This window comes from Lissotriton vulgaris, chromosome 9 (assembly GCF_964263255.1).
Source record: "Lissotriton vulgaris chromosome 9, aLisVul1.2, whole genome shotgun sequence".
NCBI classification, from domain to species: domain Eukaryota; kingdom Metazoa; phylum Chordata; class Amphibia; order Caudata; family Salamandridae; genus Lissotriton; species Lissotriton vulgaris.
The window spans coordinates 1,098,637,801-1,098,665,635 of NC_141697.1; the positions used below are offsets into that span (position 1 = coordinate 1,098,637,801).

The window sequence follows — 27,835 nt, forward strand, 5'->3', positions numbered from 1 at the left end:
TAGTTCGCTTACCCGCATAGCCCCATGGAATGCTAGCATAAAAGCGGCTCGGAATAACACTGATTCGTACTGGGATGAACACGTTGCAGGAAGTACAGATAACAACAGAGCCAACCTATCCAGACCTATCGGGCGCCTTTCATCTACTCTGCGACCCTCAAGGCGTTGCCACCCACGTAGCGCTTTTTGCACAACAAAAGACGCAGTCGGGTCCTGGATCCCATGAGCCCTTGCCATAAAGGAAATGGCGGCCCGATGCCTCTGGGCCGTAGCCACTGATTTGCCTGCCTGATGTAAAGACAGCAGAAATTTTACTACTAGCTCTTCCCGACCCCAAAGCTCTCCCCTAGCAGTCCCCAAAAAGGCCCAATAGGATCGGAACGCCCCTTCATATGCCTTCCTTGTCCTGGGTGCTAAACTCTCTCCCACGAGGTTCTGTAGTTCGGGGCACCGAGAGACCAGAGAGCTTCGGGAAAGGGTACCGCCACCGGGTCCGCTGTGGGCAGAAAACCCCAGAAGGCCTGCATACGAAAACGAGAAAGCGCATCAGCCGCTTGATTCATTACCCCCGGTACATGTCTCGCCCTAAATAGCACGTTCAATTGCATACACAATAACACAATTTCCTTGAGCAATCTCAGAATCCATTTGCAACGTGCTGCCTGGCTATTGATACACTCAACCACGGTCATGTTATCAGACCAAAACACCACAGAGTGATCTCTGAATCCCTCAGGCCAAGTTTTCAGGGCCACCAGAATGGGAAAAAGTTCAAGAAAGGCAATGTTACTTGTCAGCCCACACTCATGCCACCATAACGGCCATTTCTGAGCCGACCATTGTGTGCCGAATATGGCACCAAAACCAATGCTCCCAGCCGAATCTGTCCACAGCCCCAGCTCTTCGGAGGACACCGCCGGTTTATTCCAGACAATTCGACCATTGAACTCCGCCAGAAATGCCAACCAAATGCGCATGTCCTGGCGAACCTCTGCCGATAGCCTCGTGCGATGATGACCCTCCTTCAGTCCGACCATGGCTTGAGCGATCGAGCGGGAAAAGGGGCGGGCCATCGGCATTACTCTCAGGGCAAAATTCAGCTGGCCCACCAATTGTTGTAATTGATGCAATCTGACTTTAGACTCACTAATACACGTTTCCAGGGAAGCCCTGAATCTTAACACCTTTTCTCTTGGTAATCGAAAACAACCTTCCTCTGAATCGAGCTCGATCCCCAGGAACTCGAGGCAAGTCGAGGGACCCACAGTCTTACCTGGTGCCAGTGGCACACCAAAATGCTTCATTAAGACACAAAATTCATTCAAGGCCTGTCCACATTCCGGATCCCCGGCCGCCCCCAGAAACAAAAAGTCATCGAGATAATGCATGACATGTTGAAAACCCGTCCTCTTTGTGCAGACCCATTGCAGAAAACAACTGAACTTTTCAAAATAGGCACAAGATATAGAACATCCCATCGGCATACATCTATCCATGTAATAGTGACCCTGAAACATGAAACCAAGGAGACGCTGATCGTCTGGGTGTACCGGGAGCAACCGGAACGCTGACTCAATATCTGATTTTGCCATCAGCGCACCGGGCCCTAGGCGATTCAACATGGCGACGGCCTCATCGAAAGATGCGTACCGCACCGAACACACTTTCGGGTCTATCGCATCATTCACGGAAAGACCACGTGGGGCTGATAGATTATGTATCAGTCGGAACTCACCCGGGTCCTTCTTAGGGACCACCCCCAAAGGGGAACAAACAAAGTTAACACATGGTGGCTCATCAAATGGACCGGCGACTCGACCTCGAGTAACCTCCTTCCCAATCTTCTCCTGTACCACGGTCGCATGTTGCAAGACCGACAGTTGGTTTTTGCATTTTGCTACACCCTGAAAATCCCCCACTGGGATGCGGAAACCATATGAAAACCCGTTCCGCAACACCCCAGCGGAAACATGATCCGGGTATTCGCTGAGCCAAGGAATCATTGCCATGGTATCAATCGGAGTAGGTAAAGGCGCCCCTCGGACTATTTCAGACCTGTTAGGCGCCTCCCCTACCGCCGTTATCACCCGTTTTGGCTCTGCACATGGACTCAGGATGGGATGGCTGCCCACACCCTCCACATTCATGTCTAAACTTGCATGAGCCCTGGGGCCTCGTACATTTACCCCTGTTAAAGTTCCAACAAATCCCCCTTTTACCTGCGTTGCCGTTCGGCTTCGAGTGGTAGTCATTACCTGTACTTGATCGAAAAGATGTCCCAGCGTACTGGCGGGAGGATTCACCCCCGCTACTCCCTACCAATGGTAACTTCAACATACCAGTACTCTCCATTTTTGACCATGAAACAGAGTCGTAACAATCCCAAGTCAAGTTTTTGTCATGTTCTTTCGCTTTTCTAAAAATATTATCGTAACAGAACCACTGATTGCCCCCATATGATCCATAATATTCCATGATCCGTGACGGATAAATAGGCAATTCGGTCAGCAACTCGGGCCTACGTTCGCCCATGATGGAGGTAAAGATTCCCCATGCCCTGCCCCAAGTGCCAATGTTTTCGTCCACCTTAAAGGCGGCCATCTTTGCGCGCCAAACACTCGGATGCATGAGCTCCTTTTGGCTCTTAACATGCTCCATCTCATAATGGTCGGTAAGCAACGAAAAAATGTTCACATACTCGTCCGCCCACATCTTTTCCTTAATTGCCAGAGGGACATGCTGACCCAACTTTTCCCTTCGTGAAGGTGCAGACTCCTCCCTCGCAATCGGCAATGGCCGCTTACCTGAACCAGAAGCTGCATTCGCCGCTGGACCTGCTCCTGTTGCTTTATCCGCCGCCGGAGACAGCGGGGTAACTGGCGATGGTGCCTTCGCCGCCTCCCTAGTTTCCCGCAGTTGCTTCATCAACACCCGTGCATCGTCAGCCGTGGCGCCCTCGCAATCTTTCCCCAACCACGCTGCCAATTGTGCTGCTAACTCAGGCGGCATGTCCTCACCGGACACGGGAGTGACCACCACGGGAATCGGATTCCCCTCCTTCGGCACCGGAGTTGGCTCCTCGAGTGGGGTATCGGGAACCGGGATGTCCCCCCCAGATGCCCCCCTTCTGGGCCTCTTGCCTTTTCCTCCGGGAGCTGCTCCCGCCAAAGGTCGTTTCGGTCCCCCTTCCCCGTCTTTAGCCGCCATCTGCTTCTTCAGATCAGTTACTTCTTTCATGAGCATACGGAGCATCTGATCGGTAGTAACTCGCTTTCCGACTTTCTTAGGCATTCTTAGACAGAGTATCTGTAAGACAAAAAAGAAAGATTACCACGCTCAAAATTGGCTCTTCGTTCCGTCTCGAGCTCACGTGTAGTGAGGAGGTGCAGCTTCAGAGCACAGGAACAAGAGGATGCTTTCTTGGCTTGTTGCTCCTTTTATCCGTCTTCAGGGCGGGCGTAAACCCGCCCCGGCCTGCCCCAAAGGGCGTGGCCGGCCGCGTCGGTGTCTAGGCCAGCCCACTCCAGGGCGGGAAAAAGCGCGCCCCGGCTACGCCGCTTCGGGCATACCAGCCGACACTCGCCTCCCGCCCAAGATGGCTTCCCGGGGGGATCGTGGTACTCCGCCATACGTTCGGGGGGACCGAATGGTCGCCCCTTTCCATGATTTGCCTTCCTATTATATGTTTGATATCATACATTTTACAAATATTAACCACTAATAACTGTAATCCGTGAGACTTATGCAGCTAGTAAAATTCTGATGAAATGTGGATAATAAAGGAATGGTCAATTGTAGTTTCAAGAAGAAAATACTGTCAATACACTCCAGTGCAGGACAATTGAAAATTGCTGAAAGTGTTTGTTGGAGCGGGAAGTCACTGGAGTGCTTTAATTTAAATTAGTATCCTGCACCAAAGGCTCATAACCATCTGAGAATAGGAAATGTAACTACATATTTAATATAATAGACAGTGGCTTTAACATAATCCTTTATCATGTTTATTAAATAACATTAATATATTTTTTTATGTGACCACATTCACAGCATTGATTTTGTATTCATGTTATCCTCTCCCGAAGACTTTTTAGCATTTCAAATCAGATGAGGATATGTATATATGAATGTGGGGTGTGTGTCTGCTGAAGAAAATGCACAGACATGCTGCACGATTTATTGCTAAAGGAGATCCATCAACTGTGCCAGCAGGATCCTCCCTAAACTCCTTCTACCACTTTCTTCAGACTTGAGTTCAGACTCACATAACAGGAATATAATTTGCACACCCTCTGCCCCTTTCAGAGTTTGCAGCATAAAACTACCATGTGCAACTGATATATTCTGATATGTATCCTCTTAGTGCATATCGGCTGCCACATTTTCACCCTTGTCTTGACTGCATTAGACTACCCATCATAGAACTACTTTTGCATGATGAACCCCAATGGAAAAATATTCCAACAATGTTCAAAATGTACCATGCAGGTGTCCCCTCAAAGTCAGGCTTATGTAGACTGACTGTAATGTTTTATTTTGTTCTGAATCTTATGCTTTGCATTCTTCAACTATCTTCTCCTTAAGTTGAGAATCTACGCAAGCTTTCCTTGTTCCACTAACTTACATTAAAAACGGTGTCTACCAATCTCCATTTATTGAATATGAGGTTTCTGAGTGAAACGCTCAAGAGTCATCTAAATCTAAAATAATAATGCAAAATAGTTGCCTGGGTACTGTATTAAACAACTCTAAAGCTCAATTGATTCAAGGTCTTAGGCACTCATACATGGCCGCTTATTTCCAATGGATCATATAGCAGATATGACCCTGTCAGAACAATGAGATTCACAGGGCCTCTTGCAGACCTAATTACACACACCTAGAAATATCAGCTGCTGAGTGCAGTCTACAGGAAGAAGTTTGGGAAGATTATGAGTCACTGTGAAAAATGGACACAAAATTACAGATTCTTTGGGAAATTGGTCATTACTAAGGGCATCCTCGGGATTCAACACAAACTCTTCATCAAACCTGCATCCCCTGGGGTTAACAGGAGTTATTAATGGAAGCACTCATAATGATGCTAATATAAATTTGACAAAAAAATGTTTTAATGTCATGACTGCAAAACTGTGTGCCACAATGTGGAAAGTGTTCCTTGTGAGTCAGAAATAGGTTTTTAACTCCCAAAGTATATTTTGCAGACCTTACCAAAGTGCAAAGTGTATGGAAAATTACCAGCATCCCTCTCTTCTTTACAGTTTGGTATTCAAAGCATCAATGACACACCTGGAGCAGTACAAGCTACTCAACACTTCCCAATATGGCTTCTCCGGCAATCCCAGCACCTAGACCACCCTGATCGCAGCCACCGACGACATCAGCAGGCCAAAATCCTTTGCAGATGACAGCCAACTCATCCTCTCGCTCGCTGCCAATCCTACCATGACCAACTACCACAGATGCATGACAAGTGTCACTGACTGGATGAAGAATAACTACCTGAAGTTGAACACGGACAAGCGGGAGGTACTGATCTTCAGCAACAACAGGAACCCATGGAGTGATGCTTGGTGGTTCTCAGACCTGGGACTAGCACCCATACCCACCGACCACACCGGAGACCCCAGAATCATCATAGAAAACAAGCTCACCATAAAATCACAGATGAGGGCCATTACCTCCACCTGGTTCCTCACTCTGCACATGCTACATAATATCTACAAGTGGGTATTCCTGCACACCTGATGCACCATGACACAAGCCCTCATCACCAGCTGACTCAATTATGGCAAGGCTCTCTACGTAGGAATCACCACACACACGCTACAGAGACTTCAAGCCATAAAGAATTCCACAGCCAGAATTGTCCTCATTCTCCCCTGATTAACCCACATCACACCCCACCTCAGGAAACTCCAACGGCTACCCGTACAGAAGAGATGCCAACTCAAGCTACTAACCCCCACACAGAAGGATCTACGCAACCAAGAATCCCACCTCCATTAACTACCACCTGAACTTCCACCAACCACCAAGAAGATTAAGCTTTACCTCCCTTTCATTGGCCCACACTCTTAGGATCTACTGAAGCATAAGTGAAGGATAATTAATCTCTTACATCGCAGCAAAGACCTGGAACAGCCTCCCCATGGAGCTCCAGACTATCACCTCACTTCCTAAATTCTGAAGGGCCCACAAGAGCTAGCTGTTTGAATGATCCTCTTGGGACCTGCAAGCCCCTGGATACCCTATTGGGTGAATCCAGAGTGATTGATTGATTAATTGATTGAATGATGTTCAAGCACAAAGCTGCCAAAACCATTGATCAGTAATCAAGACTCAAAAGGTGGTGTTAACACATTCCTGCTCCCCACACTATAATTCACTGATTGTGAACATATATATTTGAAAGCAGCCCCTGTTCCTTTAACAGATAGGGACCGCTTTTAAAAAACATTAGCACATAGACGTCTGCTGTTCCTCACTGGCCTCTATATGCAGGTAGTTGTAGACTTCAGCTGCATGAATACCATTGATGCAGGAGTTTTTGTAACTCCCTGTGAATTAAATTAAGGGTGACACCCAGTTGGTTTGCAAAATCACTGGTTAGTTTGTGACCTCACCTTAGTATATCCGGCTTCTAATAATTTATTTATTGGTATTTTTAGGTCCTTCATAGCTCAAACAAGGCAGCCCCTAAATTGAATCACTTCAGGCGAAATTGAATGCATTGATTTTACAGTATCAACACAATGAGGAAAGATGAGCACAGTCCCGCACACACGTGGTGGGGGTATAACAATGGTATGAGAGTCTTGTTTGGATCAAATTTGCAACGGTCAACATCAGTGTAATGTTGAAGACAGATTTAAGAAAGTAACGACTGAATGGAAACAAACAACCAACTGTCCTGCAAAGCCATAAAGTTTTGGGAAATGGCAGCCAAAGAACTAGATAATACACAAGAATCAACACAAGTGCCTCTTACAATATGGACTGGTCTCTCCTCTCCGGCTCCTGAACAGTTTTCTGATTTTTCCTCAATGAATATCCCAGCGTTTTTTGTTGTTGCTTGTATTGATTATATAGTTAATACTTCTTATTTCAACTATTGGTGAGGATTGAGTAATGACGGCACAATGTCTTTATTCATTGCACTTCTTAAATCACCATTTTTAAATCATTGTGCATAACAAGCTTGTAAAATCTTTTATGATTTTTAACGAAATCAAATAAAAGTATTATTGACTGACTGACTGGTGTCGACTGTTGCAATTTTGATTCAAATGAGACACTCATACCATTGTTATACCCCCACCACGTGTGCCCGGGACTGTGCTCATATTTCCAGTGTGGATCTTTTGACTCATACACTTCTGGGGGTTATTGGGTTATTCCCCCAACCTGGCAGCACCGTACTCAGTCTAATCATAGTGTACACTAAACGAACTAGCCCGAGCGCCAATCTTCCTGGTTTCACTAAAAACCCTACCCCTAGCTTTCACAATGAGGAAAGGGACCAAAGCCTTCATTACTCTGATCTAACCAGGAGCATGATCCAGGCCATTGATCAAATAGCGCCGGTGAGAACGCAGCAAATAAAGCGATCCGGTAAAGGGGCTCCCTGGTTTACGCCAGCCTTAAGGGAAACAAAAAGAAAGCTTAGAGCTCTGGAAAGAGTGTGGAGGAAAACCAAGCAGGATACTGACAGGAAACTCTATAAAGCCTCTCTTCATCAATATAAAAACCTTATGACCCAAGCTAAAGCGGACCACTTTGAGTCCCGCCTAAGTAAGGCAGCGAATATTCAGAAAGAGACCTTTAAAATACTGGCAGAGTTGAGCAAAAAAACAGATAACTCCAAGGCCCCTATTGACTGTAACACCTTTCAGGCTTACTTTTTAGAGAAGGTGAAGATCATCATCCAGGAGATAAAGAACGGGGTGGTATTGGGGACTGCTATAACATCAGCACCTGAGATCATGACCGACTGCTCCCTTGAAAAGTTTCCAGAGTTGGATGTACTGATTCTAGAACAGCTGATGAGTAAAATTAAATCTGGCTCCCCAGCTGATCCATGCCCACCTGAGATCTTCCGTGTTGCGCGCCCCTTGTTGGAGGAATATCCCTCCTCAATAGATCATTAGATACGGGGTACCTACCGGTTGAGCTTAAGGAGGCGCGTGTAAGACCTCTACTGAAAAAGTCTGGATCGGATCCTGCGGTGTTAAAGAATTACAGACCTATTTCCCAGCTGCCTTTTCTCTCAAAAGTTCTTGAGCAGCATGTATTAAAGTCCCTGTCCCTCTATCTGGAAACTCATCACCTACTCCATGAGCGACAGGCAGGTTTCCGAGCTCATCACAGCACCGAGTTGGTGATGCTCTCGGTGTTGGATGAACTAAGAGGCATGGCTGACTGCAAGAAACCGAGCGCCCTGATTTTGCTGGACTTATCAGCGGCGTTCGATACTGTCAGCCATGCCTTGCTTTTGGAAAGACTGAAGGACTTTGGGATCAAGGGCCTGGCCTTTCAATGGTTGCAATCATTCCTTACAGGAAGGACCCAAAAGATACAACTGGGGGATGAAACATCTGAGATAGGGATTTTAGAGTGCGGGGTGCCACAGGGGTCCGCCCTGTCCCCGCTTCTATTTAATCTCTACCTGCAACCATTGATTGCTTCTTTGGCCACCATGGGCTGTAAAGTCTTTAATTACGCGGAGGACACGCAACTGCTGTTAAGTGTCGATGACACTATGGCCGCACAACTTCAAGCCCAGAACATCTTGCGGTTCACAGTGCAATGGATGACGGATAACCTGTTAAAAATTAACCCTGATAAGACTGAGGTACTAGTGATTCCATCCATTGCCTCACCTTGGTGTGATCTCTACTGGCCCACAGAGCTAGGCCCTGCTCCAAAACCAAGCCCTTTTGTAAAGAGCCTGGGGATCAAGCTGGATGATGATCTGTCAATGGCCCCTCAGATCTCCGCGGTTGTGGGAAGTTGCACAAACATCATTCGGCAACTGCGGAAGTTAATTCCTGTCCTCTCACAACCCATGATGCGATCAATAGTAGCGGCCACCATCATCTCCAGAATTGATTACGGTAATGCCCTTTACCTTGGCTTACCTAAAACTCTGACCAGTAGGCTCCAGGTCATAATGAATGACGCTGCCCGGTTGATCTTCAGGCTACCGAGGAGATCTAAAGCCACCCCCCTACTACAAAGTTTGCACTGGCTCCCCATTAAAGAAAGAGTGGAATTTAAGAACTTATGCACGGCCCATAGTGCAATCTATGGCAAAGCCCCAACCTACATCAAAGATCGTCTGCAACTTTATTGCCCTATGAGAACACTTCGATCTTCAGACTCCCAATTACTGGTCTGCCCTCGCTACAGGTTAGTGACCAAGGGAGGGAGAGCCTTTTCAGTGCAAGTTCCTCAGCTATGGAACAGGCTGCCGGAGGTGCTGCGCCGGGAAGGGAATCTATTACGATTCAGGAAGAGCCTAAAAACATTTCTGTTCCGTAAAAGCACGAGCACAGTATAATCTGCTATGACCTCAGCTTTCATCCTGCTAAGTTATTGTCTGTTACCATCTTTCCAGGCGCTTAGAGACCTGCAGGTGATTAGGCGCGATATAAAAACTCACTAACAATAACAATAACAATAACAATTTTAATTTTACTGCATTTTTTCTCCAGGGCAATTTTCCATCAAGATTCTGAGTTTGAGAGTTTGAACTAGGAAGACATGCAAATATGTTTTTACTACACCTGAAATCTAAATATTTCACCCCATTAGTGACCTATTTTTACTGGTGGAATTTGAGAACTGTAATTTTGCAGATCTTGAAATTTGGATTAGGGAAAAACCTTAGTCCAGATTTTCCTCTACACCTACAATGGGGGCTTTAATTACAGTGGATGTGGAGGGCAGTGGCTGCTCATGGTTCTCCTTGTCTTGACCATTTGACAATAGTAGGGAAAACTCAGATATTGCATATAATGAAAGCTCAGTGTAGAATTGATCAAACAAATCATCCTATTGACAGATTCTGTTGTATTGTAATTGGATTTATATAGCGCTTACTATCCCTAACGAGGCGTTAAAACACTTTTTTGGCGAGTAGCACACTACTCCGGAACCCATAAAGGATTAGTGTTGAAATAGCACAGTGAAATATGAAAGTAATTTGAGTGGTGGATAGGTTAGTCAGTTATTTGGATTCAGAAGGATAGCGGAGGGAAAAAGGTTTGCATTTATACAGCGCTTGTTAACCCTGATGGGGTGAATATACCTATCTTTCACATCATTACTTTCACTCATCCAAAGACTGGAAAATAACTTGCTGCTATTGAATAAATACTTTGACTATAGACTCGGAGCACAATCACACCTCTCAAAAGCATCCCATCATCCTTTTTTAAACCGGAACTATCAATAAAAGGCTAGTTCTTCAAAAATGTGAGGTTTTTACTTTCTGCTCAGTTTGACAGGGACTGTCAAGTAGCACAGAGTAAGAAATGTACTCCCATATATTTCATTTATTTTTTATGTGAGGGTGATATATACTGGCCCACATATTATTACAGACCCTGTAATGTCGTTATTCCAAATCCTCAAGTTAGGTGTTTTGCAATGTATGGTGGTATTAAAATTTTCACCACAGTTTGGGCCAGTTTCCTCACTGTGCTTCCATTAGTAGTATCCTTCTACATATTTCCACGTAGTTGTGACCTAAATTATTTATTCATCGTCTTTGACTGATGAAGGTGCTAGGAGAAGCTCCAACAAATCTTCACTATGTATTATAATCTGAAAGAATGTTATGTTTTTTGCCATCATGCGACAGGTTGAGAATTTAGTGTAATCACACAAATTCATGGGTCAAATGAAAATGGTCAGGTGCAGGACGCTGTAAGCTAGATTTCTGCACTTGAGACAGTCTCCCATCATGAATACCCACCATCTAAAAACAGACATAGTAATTAGCTGCTTCCATCATGATCATAAGTTTAGGGTTTTTTTGTACATCATTTTGATGATCCGACACAGAGCCACCAAGAACATTGTACACTATCACTCTTGGAAAGCACAGAACAAGATGGCTGAACTTGGTGAGGAGAAGCAGCTACATTATTCTGTGGCTTGGCGTTGGCTTGCAGGAAAATGCCAATGGCTTGCTGAAAAAGCTATGAAGAATTCAGCCAAAGCCCAGAAAGTGTTAATAGTCACTTTGTTAACAGCGTCCATGCCGCAGGGCGTGTAGGCAGGTAGACGTCTGCCAACACCAATGGAGGTGTCCAAGAGTTGCAGACACTAGTGAAATTCCAAGAATAAAACATGACTATGAAGGGCAGTTGACAAATCATGAACATTTTGAGAGAGCGTGTTGCATCTAACGGGATGGATCCAGTAGCATAAAAGGATCGCAGAGAAATCTGATCTCGAATTGGCAGATGCAGAAAACTATTTTGAAGTAAGCTGAACCCAACATTATAAAGGCCTCAAGTCGGTATGGGAGTTCTTAATTTATATAGCTGAGCTTTGCTAAGAGATTTCAGAAAAGACATAGGGCCATATGTATCAACGTCCAGATTTGCAAATCTCAAAAAGCGATTTTTTAGAAATCGCTATTTGAGAATTGCAAATTGGAATGTATGTAGAAAATCACATTTTTTTGCGGTTTCTGAAAATTCCTTAATTGCGATTAGCAAATTGCGAATCGCAATTAAGAAATAGTTTCCCATTCATTACTATATGCCAGGAGGCCCATAGGAATCAATGGGAAGATATTCTCAATTTGCGATTCGCAATTTGAGAATCGCAAATTGAGAATAATTTCAAGGGTGCAGGGGTGTCCAAAGGACACCCTGTTGCACCCCTGAAATTAGCATGGGTGCACATGTGGCGCACATACATGCCCTAAGGGCATGTACGTGCTTCACATTGCACTTTGAAAAATGCAAAAAAGTGCATTTTTCAAGGAATTTGCAAATTACCACCAACTTGAAGTTGGTGGTTATTTGCGATTCCTTAAGGCCAATTTGCATTTTTTTAATGCTTCTTACATCGCATTTAAGGAATCTCAAAATTTGCGATTCCTTAAATGCAATTGCAAAATAAGGAATCGCAAATTTTGCGATTCCTTATTTTGCACTCAATTTTGCTACATACATAGATTTTGCGAAAATGAGTTCGCAAATGCCGAAATTCTGCGAATTTCGGCGTTTGCATACCCGTTTGAGCTTCATACATATGGCCCAAAGAGAGCAATACTACTGATATCCTATTCTTAGTTTTATTTTTATTCTAATTCATATTTCACTTTCATTAAAATTCAACATACCAATGCAACGAAAGAATCATGTCTTACAAAACCTTTAACTATCAATGTTTTTACCTATAATATTTTTAAAATAATTACCAATTTTCACATACAATTAAATTTTAAGAGGTTTGCGGTCATATTTTGTGACGTACATATGCCTGCTTCCTTCGTTAAGTCGATAGAGGTATCTATTAAGGGAGTGGTATCAAAACCATTCTGCCTCAAGGGGAGTAGTTGTAAATTTTAATTTCTTATTACTTAGTAGTATTTCCCAAGAAGAGTAATTGGCAATAACAGTGTAAACAGCTTTTTATCAATAGATACGAGTTTTCAAATGCTTACAATGGTCGCCAACAATGACATTTTTTTAACAACTGCAGTGGAATGTAATAGCATATGTAAGATTGCTTCTTCTTCCCCAATGGAGCCCTTAGAAGGTTGTTCTACGGCCACAATAGAAAAAAAAATCTTCCTTCGAGGACAATTAAGTTAATATGCTATAGACTTCACTTTTTCCTTACAAAAAAATAATGGTTCACAGCAATGTTTTATTTCCTACTTTTTATCATTCGTCTTCATTCAAATTGTATTAAATAAAACAAGTAGCATAAGTATAAAAACGAAATAAAAGCGCTAAAACAGCCTCGTTAAATCACCATAAGCAATCAGTGTGGTAAAAAAGTAAAATCTTCACATATACTGTCAAATACAAGTACAATAAAGGAACAGCGTCTTCTCAGTGGCCTGCTATTCTTTCGCGTAGGCTTACGCAATGTTTGCACATTCCTCAAACAGAAAATGCGTAGAAACAAGGCTGCATTTTCGGTGCTTCGTGATCAGCGTTATTTCTGCACAGTTTCTTACGTCTTGCTTGTATCTCATTAACAGTAATTAGATCCCTTTAAATAGACGCGAAGTGAGAGATGTGTTAATTCAGCATGGCACAATATGGGCTCGGGACCACGCGATGGTCCTGTGCACGACTAATTGAGCCCACACAAAGATGACATTTAAATGCATGTCAATTAGCGGAGATAAAATGAGCACACCTTCATTCATTACGACCAACAGACATCCTCAGCTTGTACCTCATTTGCAGCTACAGTCTGACTCTTCCGAAAATTCTTCATGTGAAGATGGCCAAAGGATGTGTTTATATAAAGAACGTCTGGCTTTTGAACATTTTTATAATAGCTTGTTTTTATAGCGCTTCCCATCGCACTTCTACACGCTGTAAATATGTGGTGTTAATGTTACCCAAAATAATAGAGCTAACATTTACAACCTCAAACGAAAGAAAGTTTTATTCGACCTTGCTGGGAAATGACCTTGTGACCGGCTCATCATGCATGTCTTAGCTACAACTGTTCAACTCACTGAGCCATCACACCTGTCTTGTCAATGTAGAGTGAGCCGACAAGGATTGTGCCCCTTTCAAGACAACCACTGAAACTATAATAGCATGATATGGCACTGCACTCTAGAAATCATAGCCACATAGCAATGCCACAGACAAGCAATGTAAACTTAGACAATAATTGAGGGCTAGAGGGGAGCAATACATTACATTACAGCAGGGGTCTCCAAACCGGTCCTGGAGGGCCGGATCCATGCCAGATTTTTAAAATAACTACATGTATCTCAATGGGGATATCCAAAAAATCTGGCATGGATCCGGCCCTCCAGGACCGGTTTGGAGACCCCTGCATTACAGCATCCTTCTACTGATGACCTTCCCAGTTAGGTTGGTACTATACAATATTATTGTATATATGCAGTTGAAAAGTCCCCAATGAATGAATGATTGAAGCAAGGAATATCGAAGGTAGACTATAGAAGGGTCACAATATTGGGAACTGAATATTGAGTGGGAGGTATGGATGTACTACTTTTAACACCACATTCTATATATAACCAAGTTATGTATATATGAAGTTAGGGATGGAAAATCTTGACAAACTTACCTTGCAATATTTTATCCCTAGATATCCTGGTAATGATATTGCGACCCTTCTATATTCTTCCCTCATATTTCTGACCCACACCTGAATAACAACATTCCAGAATTCACAAAAAAAACGCATCGCAAATTTAGCCAGTCCAGTAATAGGTTCAGGGGGTCAAAAATGCCAGAACATCACGTTAACTACTCCATGGTAGTTAATGTGAAATGGGTGGTTGTAAATCGTGTTTGTGCGGCTAGTAGACGGCCCCACCCAAATGAAGGAAATAAGGAGGACATTAGGAGTTCCCATATAGGGAAAATGCTCAGGTGGATGGTACTGTGTATAGAAAATAAGGATGTATTTAATCAAATGAAGCTGACATTTATAGTTAGCACAGGGTTTAAGTTTTTTAAATTTTAATGTCAACTATTTGAAACATAATCATAAGAAATATGTTTTGTCATGATTACATCAACCTAACCACTATTTCCCAAAGTAAGTCAGGGCAACTAAATGGGACTTAAGAATAACATGCCTGCCAACTCACACGGTGCCACCGTGTGTCACACTATTTCGACTACCTTCACACAATCACCCAGGGAGGACCCAAAATCCCATGGTGGCAGGGAACAGGAGCTCAAAACCTCTGAAAACAATGGATTTCCAACAGGGTCGAATTTGCCATAGCGGGCACCGGGCATCTCCCCAGTGGACCGCCAGGGTTGGGGCCCCTGGGGGCCGATTTTGTTACAGGGCCATTTTTGCAACATAGGTACAACATTGACCGCTTTAACGAAATCGGCAGAAACCGGCCCTGGTAAACAGCTCGGCTGCACCCCCTAACCCCTGGGGGCTGGCCAAGCACTTAGCAGTTTTGGATCCCAGTCAGGCCTTGATTTCCAACTCGTTTTCAGAGGCCGTAAGCAGCTGATATCTAGAAAAAGGTGTGAAAACACTTCAATACATCGAAGACAGCCTTGATGGCCCTCTGTTTGTTTTTTGGGAGAGGGTGGGTGGCTGGCTTTATTAGAGGTAGAGTGTCTCTTAGATATCACTTGGCACCAGGCCCTGCCCTGTCCAAGGACGCGCCTGCATATCACATGGTGAAGTGATTTTGAAAGTTGGCAGGTATTGAATAGTAAATATATTTTTACTTTGACGGCTCTGTGACAGGTGATCTAGTGGCCATGATATTTGTGAGAGTCGATATTATCGAGGTCGACAATCTTGACCTAGATATAGTGACATACAACTGTGCTTAGTCAGTTTTGGCCAACGTGACACAAGGGAATTGAAAACAAATATTCACATGTCTTCATTGCTTTTTCATTCAATTTCTAGTTCTTTGTCGATGCACTAAAGAACATAGAGAAGAGAGAGTCATAAGTACAAAAAAGGTGCTCACGTTGGTTTGGAAGCTTCTGCCTGATCGGTCTGCAGTTTTTCTCCTCCTTCCACCTCCATTGTGCAGTACACTATTCGGTTCGGTGCTAAGGATTTAAGACCTTGAACTTCCATGATTACCACCTAGAAAAACATGTATATGTTAATAATCCAACTCAAAACTGTACCATCTTGGTAATACTTAAACAAAAGATTAGATTTCACTTACTTTTAATAACCTTTAGCAAGATTTCTCCAAACCTCGAATCTACTTTTGTAGTTCTTTAAATTTTGTACTGTACTAATGTTTTGCTTACTTTTTTCTCTTTTTTTCCTTTTCTCGTTCTCCCCTTTCTTTTTCATGAACAATTAGATTCTATTTGTTGTATCCCATATACTCTGCTATATATTCTGGTTTGTAAATCAACTGTAACCTATTATTTATCTCTTTCTCAATAAAAATAAGTTAATTATTAAAAGATCTTATCTTCACAATACATGGAATTGATAGAGAATCCTTCTGTGGCACACCAGGGTAATGTAAGAGCAATTTTTACATTCTGCTCATGTTCTTTAATATTCATAGAGAGATATTCAAAAAGGAGGTGCACTGTGCATGAATACAATTGCACTGAATACAGGGATAAGTAGCACACCACCCATTCCATGTGGTTTGTACCATTAACACTGAAGTGAAAACTTAAAAATATCCAAACAATGCAGAAGTTAGCACATCTGAAGAAATTCTTTTAAATGAAACATGTCTTCACATCAGAGTTTGGTTTTGCAGTCAGATCTTGAACAATGAGAAGGGACAGAGTATTCCTACAGGATTGACCTTTTTTTAAATGACGAGGGCCTGATTCACCAGTTAATTCTTCTGAGAGTAGTTATGACTTTCTTTAGACTTAGGTGTGACTTATTAGCATGCTCATTGAATGAAAATATACTTCATGGATCAAGTCTGGGAGTAAGCAATTCCATCAATTGAATTCAAGTAAACCTAAACTAAGAGAATAAAATACTTTTAGCATCCGGCCTACAGCAATTTAAACCTATGGCAGGTATTAATTGACAACAGTTGTATCTGGTATTCTGACAGGTAACTGGGCATGAGAGAATGTTGCATTATTCAACATAGCTATTGATGCCCAAACATCAAAAATCGGATGTAGGGATTCAGAGATATGATTTTTAGACGTTTGGTGTCTATTTGTTCATTACATTTTACTTCATTTGCATAAGGATCAGTAGATTTTTATTGTGTTGTGTTTCCTGCTTTTCAACTGTTTTGGTACTGATAAATGCTTCACACATTTCTGATAAGTGAAGCCAGTGTGCTGTGTGATAGAGGTACCGAGGGTGCAGCTTAGGTTTAAATTAGTGAGACCTCACTTGACCCCTATACAGAATTGTGACATTATTTCCCCTACCCCAACTAATAATCTACTTTCTCACATTGGTGGCAGCAGTGGGATTTGAAATCACACCTCCAAAAAGATTAACATTAGCTGTCTGAAACCAACTCCGGTATGGCTGGACGACGTCTTCTGGAACATTGTGACGGTCTTCCCCAGGCAAACTGCTGGGCGGTTTCTTTGAGGATGATAATGGCAGAAGGAATTGAATAATAAAACCTTTGGTGAAAACATATAAGCACTCTGCCCACCACCATTCCCTGCTCTGACAAATATTTTGAATTCCAATTTATGGCTGTTCACCTCTCTGAGCTGCTACTTTTGCTTACAGAGACACTATTCTTGGTCTGAGGTTGCAGCACATATGGGCCTCAAAGTTCAAACAGGGTGCTGTTAGACTAATGTCAGGACTTTAGATATGTTGTGTAGCAAATCCTGATGATACAGCTGTCTTTAGATCCATCTGACAGGAACACCTGACCCACCTCTGACAAGTTCTTCAGGTCGTGCAACAGGCAGTAGTGACTGGCAAGGCCAGCAAGTGCCTGTGGTGCACCTAGTCCACCTTTTGGCGGAGGACATGTACAGCTTTTAAACCCAAGATCCAAACCATCATAGCTTGGGAACCTCCCAAAACAGAGACTTCCTGGGCCTGATTGGGTACTACAGGAGATCTGTGAAAAGGTATGGCACCATAGTTGTCCCCTGACAAAACTGAACTCAAAGAAATGGACCGAGAAAGTCATTTGAAATGACAACTGTCAGAAGGTCTTTGACATCCTGAAAGAAGTGCTATGCACATCATCTCTACTCAAAGCACCTGACTTTAGCTGAGTTTGTATCCAAACATAACTGAGAGTTTGTAGCCAAACAGAAGCAGGGAATTGGGCATTGAATGTTTTAACATTTCTTTACAAAGAAAAGGGCATCTTACCCATTATTTCCGGTAGCAGTGTTGGCTGTGCCACATAAAACACTTAGGCCCAGATGTAGGTAAATCTGATTTACCGACTCTAGAATACCGAATTTTACCGATTCGGTATTCTAGATTCGGTAAATCAGATGTAGGTAAAAATTCGGTAATTTTTACCGAATCTGTATGAGCCAGTGGAGCCTTTTAAGGTTAGAGGATAATATGGTCTCTATGCCTAGTAGCGGTTAAGGGACAGGTATTTGCTGATACTAAAAGAGATTATTACACACCAACCGTGGCTTAATACCAGAAATGAAAAAATTTGCATGAAGAACTGTCAGTTACTCCAGAAGGCCTCATCTTTTGAAGGGCAAGAATTGTCATACCCAAGAATCTGAAACAACAAACTTCTGAACTGGTTTATGAGGGACACAGTGAAGTTGTTGCTACAAAATGAGACCTATGGGACTCAGTATGATTCCCTTGTCTTGATGAAGAGTTGAAAAAGAGTTAAAGATATGACATTTGTGCAGCTGTTCGCCATCCAAACATGTCTGATTTTCTAAGGCATGCATGGGAGAAGATTTCGATGGATTTCTTTGCATCCCCAGACAATGGACATCATCTACTAGTAATTGTTGATGAATATTCCTGTTTCTCCCTTGTGGAAGATCTGTCGTCAACTACTCAGTCTTTGAGAGATTAGAAAATATCTTTGCAACATGGGTCGTGCCTTCCATTTTGAAATCTGACAATGGCTCACCTTTCAATAGTCGAGAATTTAAAGAGTTTCTCACTAATCTAAATGTCAAACATCAGAAAGCACACCTCTGTGGCCACAAGCGAATGGTGTGGTCAAGCGATTTATGAGCACCCTCAAGAAGACTGTTCTGCACGCTATGCTGGAAAAGCTTGAACTCAAATCAGTCCTTCATTTTAAGCCTCATGTATACAGGTCAACTCTCCATCCTACCACGGGTGAAAGCCCTGCCATTTTAATGTTTGGGAAAGCCATAGGCACCAAAGGACCACAATGGACCAATGAGAGATCTATTGACATTGATACAATTTGCACTACTGACTCCTCTTACTAACGTCAAATGAAGAGCTATTCGGATAGGTTCCTGTTAGTACCGGGATTCATAAGTTTGCTGAGGTAGGTACCTTAGGCCAAGTAGGGACCCTCGCTTCCACATTAGGGAAAGGAAGGACACCTTCTCAGATAACCTCTGCTCACCCCCTTGGTAGCTTGGCACAAGCAGTCAGGCTTATCTTAAAGGCAAATGTGTAAAGTATTTGCTACTCCACTCCCAGTGACCTAATGGTGACACCACAAAAGGCCTACTATAAAGAACAAGGGAACCCACTAGGTAGCAAGGACCTGGGGTATCAATTTTACGTAAAACAATGGCCCTTGACACAAGGATAGAAGGGTATAATAATTATAGGCCACAATGTGCACTATAATAGCAAAAAAAGTCCAGCCGGACTTGCAAAATGTATTCAATAATTCATATAACCAGTTGAAAAGGAGCAATAAAACAGTGGGACACAGTCCTGTATCCTCAAAGCTTACACAGACTCAGGGACAATACAGACATATACAAATACATCAGGCATGTAAACGAGAAATGGAGCAAGAAGGGGTCTCTGTAATGTACTTGCTTCACATATGTGCGGAACAAAACATATTATGCACATAATAGTGAACTAGTGTTAAGCCCACATATCATGTCGACGGCGTTTCGATCCTTTCATGGATAACGGATCATCATCAGGACTACCATTGTTTGCCTGATAAAAGCCTGCAAAACGTAAACAAGGGGAACATATAACAGGGAATTAATTACTGTGTATCACATAAAATACCTCTAGAGTTAAAAAACTCATACCATGCTCTTAAGGTGTTGCTAATTCATACTCGTGTGGAAGGTGTCAAGCACTCTGTGCTGAGCATACACGGCGCAATGTGCTAAAAAACATGCAGGATGAACAAGGTGTACGTATTGATTGTGACTCACTGTGCAAAAAAACATCCATTGGTGTGAATCACTTGATGAGTATTTGAGTGAAGGTGCCTAAGAATTTGAGGGTGGAGTATAATTACATCAAGACGGTGAGTAGGAAATGGTAATTCCAATGGTGCTCGGGCGGACGTGGTCACGGCTAATTGACCGAGGTGCGTCAGGGCGCTTGTATCTAGAAGGAGATGCCAATGTAAGCGGACAGGCTCCAGAGCTTGGCAGCTTAATAGTAACTCTTGGGAGAATACACTGGGGTTGTGGATACACAACCCCTGAGTACGGGGCAGCGCTTACCTGCGTCAACAATAGAACAGCTGAGCGTAGGACATAGGATAGCTATAGACTGATTGTCTCGAAGAAGGCTTCATGGATCTTGAATTAACCTAAAGCATCACGGGATCGGCCAACTGTATGCAGATCATGGATTGCTGAGCGTCCTGTGGTCTGCAGCGTGGGTCTTGTGGAGACCTAGCGTAATTAAGGATAGGGGTGAGAAAGGTCAGCGCCCCGGGGGGGGGGTTACATTATGTACACTTGGCCCGTATACACTTACCAGTGTGGCAACGCTAGAAGGGGTAATACATGGTCACTTCTAGATTAGTTGAGGGGTAGCGCTAGTGAGGTAGATATGAGGTCGTGAGCGGGAATCCAATTATATGATAAACCTGGGGTTTGAAGGAAATAACAATTAATGGCGCCGCCATGAAGTTACCGATCGGCGCGAGGAAAAGGAAAATCTTACCCGCAACTTCAGCAAGGAATTAAGCTGAGTCGGTACCTGAAGGGACGAAAGAATTCAAAGTCTTAGTGGGCTGTGGGCTGCCTCTCGGTGGGGTGAGAGGGAGCGGGCGGCAGAGCAAAGCTTACCTGCGTCCGTAGTAGAACGGCATGGAGGCGTCCCGGTGCACAATCGCGCCGTGGAACGAAGGGAAGTGGGCAGATGCAGCGGATATAGTGGACTCGGCCATATTGGACGGGGATTAGGTCGAATCAATCCGCCATCTTGGAGGGGTAAATTTACCCGGTTTGTGTTCAAGAGTGAATGGGCACTCGTCCTCGAAATAATACCTACTGGCAACCAGGCGTGAGATAAGGGGGCCAATTGTGATTCTGATTTGAGGTGATTTAAAGGTGAACTAAATTAAAGCATCAGTGAAGTGCCTAAGCATCCATGCGCATTTTGTTACACTGTCAAGTATACAAAAACATGATAAAGGAAGGAACATTCCTGTAAAAATCAACTACCCAGATAATAATTATACTCTTCTGGAGGCAGGAACCCAGAGCCTCCAGTATTATATCAGTGTACATGTTTGTGAGTGATTAATCACAAGAGCGAGGTCCAATCCTCGGTGCGGTTCAAGCCATTGTGGATACTATCAAACAGGAGAATCATTTTCAGTTCCTCTTTGTTGAGCAAAAGTCCGATATCACCTCCACGTGATGGCAGTTTCACACTCTTCAAGACAGTCCATTTTAGTTCATTGTCTGAGTGTCCTTTTGTATAAAAATGGTCCACCAAGGGGGCGTTGGGAGTTTTGCAACGAATTCTGCTGCGATGCTGACCAATTCTTGTCTTGACTTTCTGCCTTGTTTGCCCAATATATACAAGTTTGCAGGGACATTGGATTAAATAAATAACATCAGTACTGTTACAATTCGTGAAATTTCTGCATTCAATAGTGACTGTATTAAACACAAAGGATTTATCTTCAATAGTGAGTTCACAGACATTGCATGAGCCACATTTTGCATGTCCTACCAATGGAGTTTGAGTCCATAAGGCATCAATTGTGCTCAAATTTGGAGGGCTAGGAAGGGCTGCACGAACCAGATGATCTTTTAAGTTAGAGCTCTTTTTATATGCAAATAATGGCCGATCAAATTGCAGGATACCTGCATTAAGAGTGGGCCAATGCTTCAATATACTTTTTTGGAGCTCATTGGATGAAGGCGAAAAAGTAGTGACACAAGTCAGTCTTGTGGTGGATTCCTTATTTTTGGGAGATAGAAGTGCTTCCCTGGGGCAGTACCAGGCCCGTTTGACAGATGTTCTTACCAGTCTATTTGGGTACCCTCTTTGTTTAAGTTTGGTAGACAGAATGGCAGCTTCTCTAAAATAGTCCTCCTTCGCATAGCAGTTCCTTCTAATGCGGAGGAACTGGGAGTAAGGTAGAGAATCTCTAAGGGCTCTAGGGTGATTACTGTTGTAAGCTAGAAGTGTGTTCCTCTCTGTGGGTTTACTGTGTAATTTGGTGTACAGATGGCCATCCGAGTGGTATATATTGAGGTCCAGAAAGGGGATGGATTCTGTTTCAATGGTACTAGTAAATGTGAGACCACAGCAGTTATTGTTTAGCCAATGGATAAAGTGATTTAGGTTGGCCACATCACTATTCCAAATTAAAAAGATGTCGTCAATATAACGCTTCCAAATAACAATGTCTGATGAAAAGGGGTTAGAAGTTGTTAAGATGGAATTGGACTCTATTTGATCCATGAATAGTATGGCCAGGTTGGGGGCAAAAACAGCCCCCATGGAAGTCCCCTTGATCTGTTGGAAGTATTGTTGATCAAAGGAAAATACATTTTTAGTTAAACAAATTTCCAATAATTGGAGTATAAACACTGTGGGCATACGATGTGGTCTTGGTCTGGTATCTAAGATGTTCCAGATGACCAAAAGAGCAGCAGTCTGGGGAATATTTGTGTACAAGGACTCTACGTCCATTGTACACAATAGCTGGTTGCCAGCGCTGAAGGGTAATTCTTCTATAAAGTTGACCATGGCCATTCTATCTTTGACATAACATTGGGTGTGTGGTACAAAGTCTTGGATGAAATAGTTAACAAACTTGCCCAAAGGTTCAAGGATTGAACCACAGCCAGACACAATTGGCCGACCCGGTGGCGCTGTGGTGCTTTTATGTATTTTGGGTAAAGTGTACAAAACTGGCATACGTGGAGATTTGATGTTGAGGAATTGGTGCTCTTTCTGATTGATAATTCCAAGATCTAGTGCTTCGGTGGTCACTTTTAGAATAATAGTTTGAAGTTCCTTCGTGGGATTAGATGGAAGTTTCATATAATGATCAGTATTGGCCAATTGTTTTAGGATTTCATGAGTGTACTCGTCCCTATTTTGTAGGACAATCCCTCCACCCTTGTCTGCACTTTTGATGACAAGGTTTTCTAGGTTTTTTAGTGAGTTGATGGCTTTCTTTTCTACCAAAGATAAGTTATAGGGAATACATTTTTTTCTAGTTTTCAAGGTGTTAAGGTCATTATTGACTAGTTTCTCAAAGGTAACTACCTCTGGGGGCACCATAGATGCTGTTGGCAGAAAGGTGGAAGGAGGCCTAAATGGGGTATTGGCTATAGCCAAGGGAGATGGATTGAGTTGGAAAAATGCATCCAAGCGTACCTTGCGGTAAAATCTTAAAAGTTCCGTTTGGAGCTCTAGGAAGTCGGTGCGGATGGTAGGTACAAAGGAAAGACCTTTACTAAGCAACGAGGTTTCAGTACAAGAAAGATTATGCTTAGACAAATTAAATATGGGGATGGCTTGTGAGTCAGACATTGTAGACTCTACCATTTTTAGAATTTTTGTCTCGTCTGGCGTTCGCCCGGGGGGTTGTGCCAGCGAGGAACCCGTTTGCCTCGTCCCCTTGCAGGGGTGTTGGATTGGCCCCTGTCTAAAAAATTATTCCTATTTTGGGGGGGTTTCGGTTAGAGGGACCAGGGTTGTCACTGGAGTCTGAGTTGTCAGATAGGTCAGCGGAGGAATCGGAGAACCCTACCAATGTTTGACGTTGATTAAATCTACCCCAGGGTCTTGAGTTGCGGGGGTTGGAGTATGCGCGTTCCAGGTAGAAATCTTTTTGAAGATAAGGATACGCTGACTCAATGTGAAAAGATTTGATGTCTTTTTTCACTTTGTTAGTTTTTTTGTTCTGCTCGATTCTGTAAAATTCATCAACAGTTTTCTGGATTTGATCTAGAAGTTTCTTAGAATCAGGGACTAAAGTATCGTCCTTGATTTTTTTCTCAATGTCCTCGATCTCAGTTAGTAAGGTACTTAATGTCTCTGTGGCTATCTCTACACCTAGAACCAACCAATGCCTGGAACAAGTGGTTCCAATATGGCTGAATCCTTGGATGTATTTTGGATTATCAGTAAAAATGCCAGGGACGTTTCTCACTATCAGCCCTATAGGAATGATTTCTGCTTTTAAATATTGTCTAAGCATTAGGGTCATTAATTCCAAGCGGACATATTTCTTCTTAAGTTTCTCTAGTTCCTCAGGGAGAGTAGACGGTGTGGCAGTTGGATTATTGTCGGTTGGGTCAGAGAACAGGGAGGGACCTTCACAGATTTTCTGAATGTATTCCAGTGAATACACAGGGGGAGGTACAGACATGATACGGACAAGGTAGACAGGTTGGGTAAAACAAGCAAGGGGGTACAGAGAGGGCCCACTTCAGGAGGAAGTAGATAGGATTATATCCCTTGCAATCCAGCGATTGCGCAACATACTACTATAAAGAACAAGGGAACCCACTAGGTAGGCAAGGACCTGGGGTATCAATTTTACGAAAAACAATGGCCCTTGACACAAGGATAGAAGGGTATAATAATTATAGGCCACAATGTGCACTATAATAGCAAAAAAAAGTCCAGCCGGACTTGCAAAATTTATTCAATAATTCATATAACCAGTTGAAAAGGAGCAATAAAACAGTGGGACACAGTCCTGTATCCTCAAAGCCTGCACAAAAGGCCTGCACACGAGTTTCATATAAAAATAAGTATACGTTTATATAAAAAGATATACGATGAGACTACACGATAAAAATCCAACATATGTGTGTTTGTAATGTAGCTCCTGCCAAGTTATTAGGTCAGCCAGCTCTTGTAAGTTTTGGTGGTATTAATGAGCAATTCTAGGTGATCCTATGCAGTCCTAAATCTAGGCTATGCAGTTCGTAATGCTAGAATCAGGCACTTAGCAATGTAAAAATAATGCAGTTCGTGTTGAAACTAATGCAATGCGTAATACAGCCATCAGGCAGTTTGTTATGCAGAAATAATGCAAGTTGTAATGCAACAATCAGCTTGTTCGGTCTGCAAACTAATGCAATGCGTAATGCAACAGTCAGGCAGTTTGTTATGCAGAAATAATGCAATGCGTAATGCAACACTCAGGTAGTTTGTTCTGCAAACTAATGCAATGCGTAATACAACAATCAGGTCGTTTGTTCTTCTGCAGAAATATTGCAAGGCGTACTGCAACAATCAGGTAGTTCATTCTGCAGAAATAATGCAATGTGTAATACAACAATCAGGTACTTCATAATGCAGAATTAATGCAATGCGTAATACACTCCAGCACCGATCACGGTGCTTCAGACGATCTTTCCGCCCCTCTTACTAACTCACGGTCAGTTTCCATCACCATATGCCCCCGACACAGATCCGGTGTAATCCACAGTGCAGCTCCACGCTCCGGCCCCGGTACTGCCACTCCTTGGCACTTAGGGGCTGTGATAGGAGCTGGAACAGAGGCTCGTGCTACAAGAAGGGTAGAGGCAGAGAGCGTCTCTTTCAGAGCCCGCACTCCACCCCAGGAGCCGACACATGCTACATGGGGGTGCGATCTCGCTCTCCTCTATGCCTCTCGCGACTTAGGCCTCCGATACAACTTGGTTGATTGGGGGCTGATGACGATAACGAAGATCTCAAGCTGCAACAAGACACACGCACACAGCGACTCTGAGATTCCCTTGGGCCCCGGGTGTGCACGGTCACAGGGCAATCCTCACAAAGGTCTCAGGCTGCCCAAAGCAGTCACACACAGCGTCACTGAGACTCACTTGCACTCCAGGTGCAGACGATCACAGGGCAATCCTCATGGAGGTCTCAGGCTGCACGAAGCCCACGCACACAGCGTTGCTGAGACTCACTTGGACTCCTGGTGCCCCGATCACAGGGCAATTGTTCCAAGGGTCTTAGGCTGCAAAAAGCACGCACATAGTTTCAATGAGACATTCTTGAACTTCTGGTGTGCACGGTCAAAGGGCAATCCTCACAAAGATCTCAGGTTGCATGAAGCACACGCACACAGCATCGCTGAGACTCACTTGGATGCTAGGTGCACAAGATCACAGGACAATCCTCACGAAGGGCTCAGGCTGCAAAAAGCACATGCACAAAGCGTCGCTGAGACTCAATTGTACTCCAGGTGCCCACGATCACATTGCACGGCTTACGAAGGTCACAGCCTGCAAACAGCACACACAATGTCGCTGAGACACTTCTGGAAACCTTGGTGTTCCTGAGTTTCCATAACAGGGAGCTTGCTCACCTGGGGCCCTTGGGGTTAAGTTACTTCAGGACACAGCACAGCAAAGTTCTTTCAAGCAGGGTGACACAGAACACAGCAAAGTCCCTGTAGCCTCTTCCTTGGTTAAAATAGCAAACTGCAGGCCAGCCCTAGAACACACTACAAGGGTCTGTCCTTTCCTTCAGTCTTTTCAGCTGTTTCTTCCTTGGCAGAGGTTCCTCTTGACCATGAAGTAGTTTCAGTCCTTTACAGTCTTGAACAGTCCGATTCCAGTTCAGTCTTGCTCAGTTCCATTCCAATTCCATTCCAAAGTCCAGGGGTTTCAGCTCACATAGTTATACCCCTAATTGTCTTTGAGGTCTTTGTGTTCAGGGGGCACTGACCCCTGTCCGAACTAGTTCTGGGTGTCTCCCTGCCAATGACACCTTCTTCCTTTGATAGTGAGGGTCTGGATCATTAATCACTCAGTGGGGGATGTAGCCATTGTTTTATGGCTGTAGCACAGGTCTCTTCACCTCTAGGGGCTACTCCTCCCCCCTCCACTCCAGATGCAGGTAAGCCTGTTGCTCTCTCACCTCCTCCCCGGGTCAATACATTCCCCAGATCCCTTTACTTTCAGATCCAGAGAGTCAATCCTCAACCAGACACACAGAAATGTTAAAACACAAAAACCCAGTCACTTCTAAAAGAGTGATTTCTAAACACACAATGCAAAAACCACCTTCATAAAAAGATGAGTTATTACACTGTGAGTTCAGGCATACTAAACATCACCTCTCCATCTTAAGCCTTTGGGAAGATAGGCTGGAAAACGTATTACACAGCCTCCCCATTCTTTCCTCAGTACATGTCCTATCTTTCACATGCACTGCACCCTGCCCAGGGGGTACCTTGGACTTACCATAGGGGTGTCTGAGGTGCATAGAAAGACAAGGGTAAGGTCTGGCAAGTGGGTGCACTTGTCAGAACAACATGGCAGTTTACCAAACTGCACGCAGGCACTGCAGTGGCAGGCCTGAGCCTCTCTCTTTAAGGCTACTTGTGTGGGTGGCACAATTAGTGCTGCAGGGACACTAGTAGCATTTGCATTATTAGCCCTCGCACACACAGTACACTTTACTAGGGACTTTACTAGTAAGGCAAACATACCGATCATGGGCAACCAATTACCATTATACTTTACACAGGGAGCACTTGCACTTTGACAGTGATCAGCAGTGGCAAAGTGCCCAAAGCATCTAAGTTGGTAACACTATGTCAGAAAAAAGGTCTGGGGGAAGCAAACAGTTTAGGGAACTCTAGCCAAAAAGGGCCAAGTCCAACAGCGCCTCTGAGATCAAAGCACTGTCTTCAACGGAGGAGACCCAGTGATCGTCAGGCAGAAACGGTAACACAAGTCTAATGCTCCTTTTGATGGTGATCTATTGAGGGTTGTGACCATTAAAGGACATGTGTTGACTGTTC

The 27,835-nt window shown here is 43.6% G+C and overlaps 1 protein-coding gene across 7 annotated transcripts in view; it reads right to left on the minus strand.

Moving 5' to 3' along the window:
• The window catches only part of CADPS (calcium dependent secretion activator), a 1,556,059-nt gene that overhangs the window by 912,716 nt on the left and 615,508 nt on the right, over positions 1–27,835 (minus strand). For all 7 annotated transcript variants that reach the window (XM_086939080.1, XM_086939079.1, XM_086939076.1 and 4 more), the window contains exon 6: positions 15,695–15,816. In XM_086939080.1, coding sequence (XP_086795206.1) covers positions 15,695–15,816 — 122 coding nt within the window. The remainder of the gene's footprint in view (positions 1–15,694; positions 15,817–27,835) is intronic.